Genomic DNA, 1,913 nt, shown 5'->3' with positions numbered 1-1,913 from the left:
GGAACGGCAGCAGGGGCGTCCCGCTCGGGCCCGACGCGTTCTGGATCGGCCAGTGCGTTGCCGGGTGGCTGTAGGCGGGGGGCGCAGCCGGTGGGGTGGTGTGCGGGCCGGCCAAGTACAGGGAGATGCCCTGGACGGCCGTCACGAGGTCCCGCAGGGTGCTGGTCATCTCCTCCGGCGTGAAGACGGAGGTTGTCGGCGGCGCGGAAGTGACGAGGGCCGGCGACGCGGAGGTGATCGGGGCCGGCGGCGTTGGGGACCCGGCAGTGGTCATCGGGGCGGTGGTGATGATGGGCAGCGTCGGCGTGGGTGTTGATGACGACATGATCGAACCCGTGTCTCTGGATACCAAATTGGTAGAACCAGGGATCCTACCGGACCTGCTCCGCATGTTGTAGGGGAAGGATGGAGTGGGGCGAGGCGATGAGCGGGCGCGCCGGCGGCTGGGCGCCGTCGCGTAGGAGGAGGATGGCGGCGGCGGCTAGGGTTCCGGCTCCTCTGGGAGCCGGGCAATAGGGATAATAATATTCTTATTGCTTAATTCCAAAAAGAGTCTTACAGCCTATATTTATAACCTAGATAACTTGCATAAGAATTAACCTAAGATAACTTGTGGGCTAAGATTGCCGGGTGGGCCTAGCTAAACCGGCCATAACAGAGGAAGTACTTCTTAATTTGGTGGCATCGTGCTGGAGAGCAACTCCACAGAGCACTTTGACATGCTAAGGAAAAAAAATCCGAAAATAAATAAAGGAAAGAGGTTTCAAGATGTGCCCAAATGGTAGAATGGCCAATCGATTGAAGCTGAAATCTCCAGTTTTAGCGAAGGCACCAGTGCATTTCCTATCCTTCTCTCTGAGCCGGCAAAGCATTGCCATAATGTATCAAACAGAGCCACGACCTGCAATATTCATTTTGTATGTATCTGTGTTAAATAGTCATAACTTTAGATGACAGTTTCCCCGTGCAGCAATTTCCAGCTGTATACCTTACCACTTTCTATATATGTGTATTCGTTTATAATCATCCATACTTGTCATATGACGGTCTGCTTTAGAAGTTCTCCTCTCAAACTGTAACAGCACATAATCACCAGCTTAAGAGGGGTTTTATGAAGTTCATTGATGACTGAACACATACTTGTGTATTTCTCACAGGCTGGTTTCGGGATGGCAACAGTGGGTTACATGTGCATAATGTTCTCAGTGACAACACCTCTGGGAATACTTCTTGGGATGGCAGTCTTCCATATGACTGGCTATGACGATAGCAGTCCAAACGCCCTAATAATTGAAGGCCTTCTTGGTTCACTCTCTGCCGGAATCCTTGTCTACATGGCGCTTGTCGACCTCATTTCTCTTGATTTCTTCCACAACAAGATGATGTCATCATCTCTGAAACTGAAGAAGGCCTCTTATATTGCATTGGTGCTTGGATCTGCTTCTATGTCGATATTAGCTCTCTGGGCATAGGTCATAGTGAAATGTATAGAGGGATCATTCTCAGATTCCAACATCTTGCAGTGCATATCTATGGACTCATACTTCCCCTATGTATATCTGAAATGACACGTTATGGGGAACTGGAAATGGAAATCGACCAATGCTTCTGTTACTTTGCAGCTTATTACTTATGCCTGTTATACACTAATGTGTATAACCAACACCCTGATTTACCTTTCAGTTGATACCGTACACTGTAATAGACTGAACTTTTTTTAAAGATGAAACCGGCTACGCTGTTTATATTGTTGCCAAATTTGGAATTCATGTTCAGAGAAGGAAGGCTAATCCTTGTGTGTAGAGTTAGTAAGTTCCTTGTATAGCTGCAATTTGCAAATTTCGCCACACTTAATTAAGAATGTTCATTATCAAGTTCCTGCCCAAGAATTGCTCTCCGGGCTACAGGCTGAT

At 48.2% G+C, this 1,913-nt stretch overlaps 1 protein-coding gene across 1 annotated transcript in view; it reads left to right on the top strand.

Moving 5' to 3' along the window:
- LOC123180631 (zinc transporter 6) overlaps positions 1 to 1,614 on the top strand; it is a gene marked incomplete at its 5' end in the record, with an annotated part of 5,820 nt that extends 4,206 nt beyond the window's left edge. The window contains 1 exon segment of the mRNA XM_044592714.1: positions 1,158 to 1,614. Coding sequence (XP_044448649.1) covers positions 1,158 to 1,472 — 315 coding nt within the window. The 3' untranslated portion in view covers positions 1,473 to 1,614.
- Between the last annotated feature and the right edge of the window lie 299 nt (positions 1,615 to 1,913).

Source organism: Triticum aestivum, chromosome 1D, assembly GCF_018294505.1.
Source record: "Triticum aestivum cultivar Chinese Spring chromosome 1D, IWGSC CS RefSeq v2.1, whole genome shotgun sequence".
In the NCBI taxonomy this organism is placed as follows: Eukaryota; Viridiplantae; Streptophyta; class Magnoliopsida; order Poales; family Poaceae; genus Triticum; species Triticum aestivum.
The sequence above is the reverse complement of the archived record's forward strand: the minus strand, read 5'-3'. Positions and strand labels throughout refer to the sequence as shown.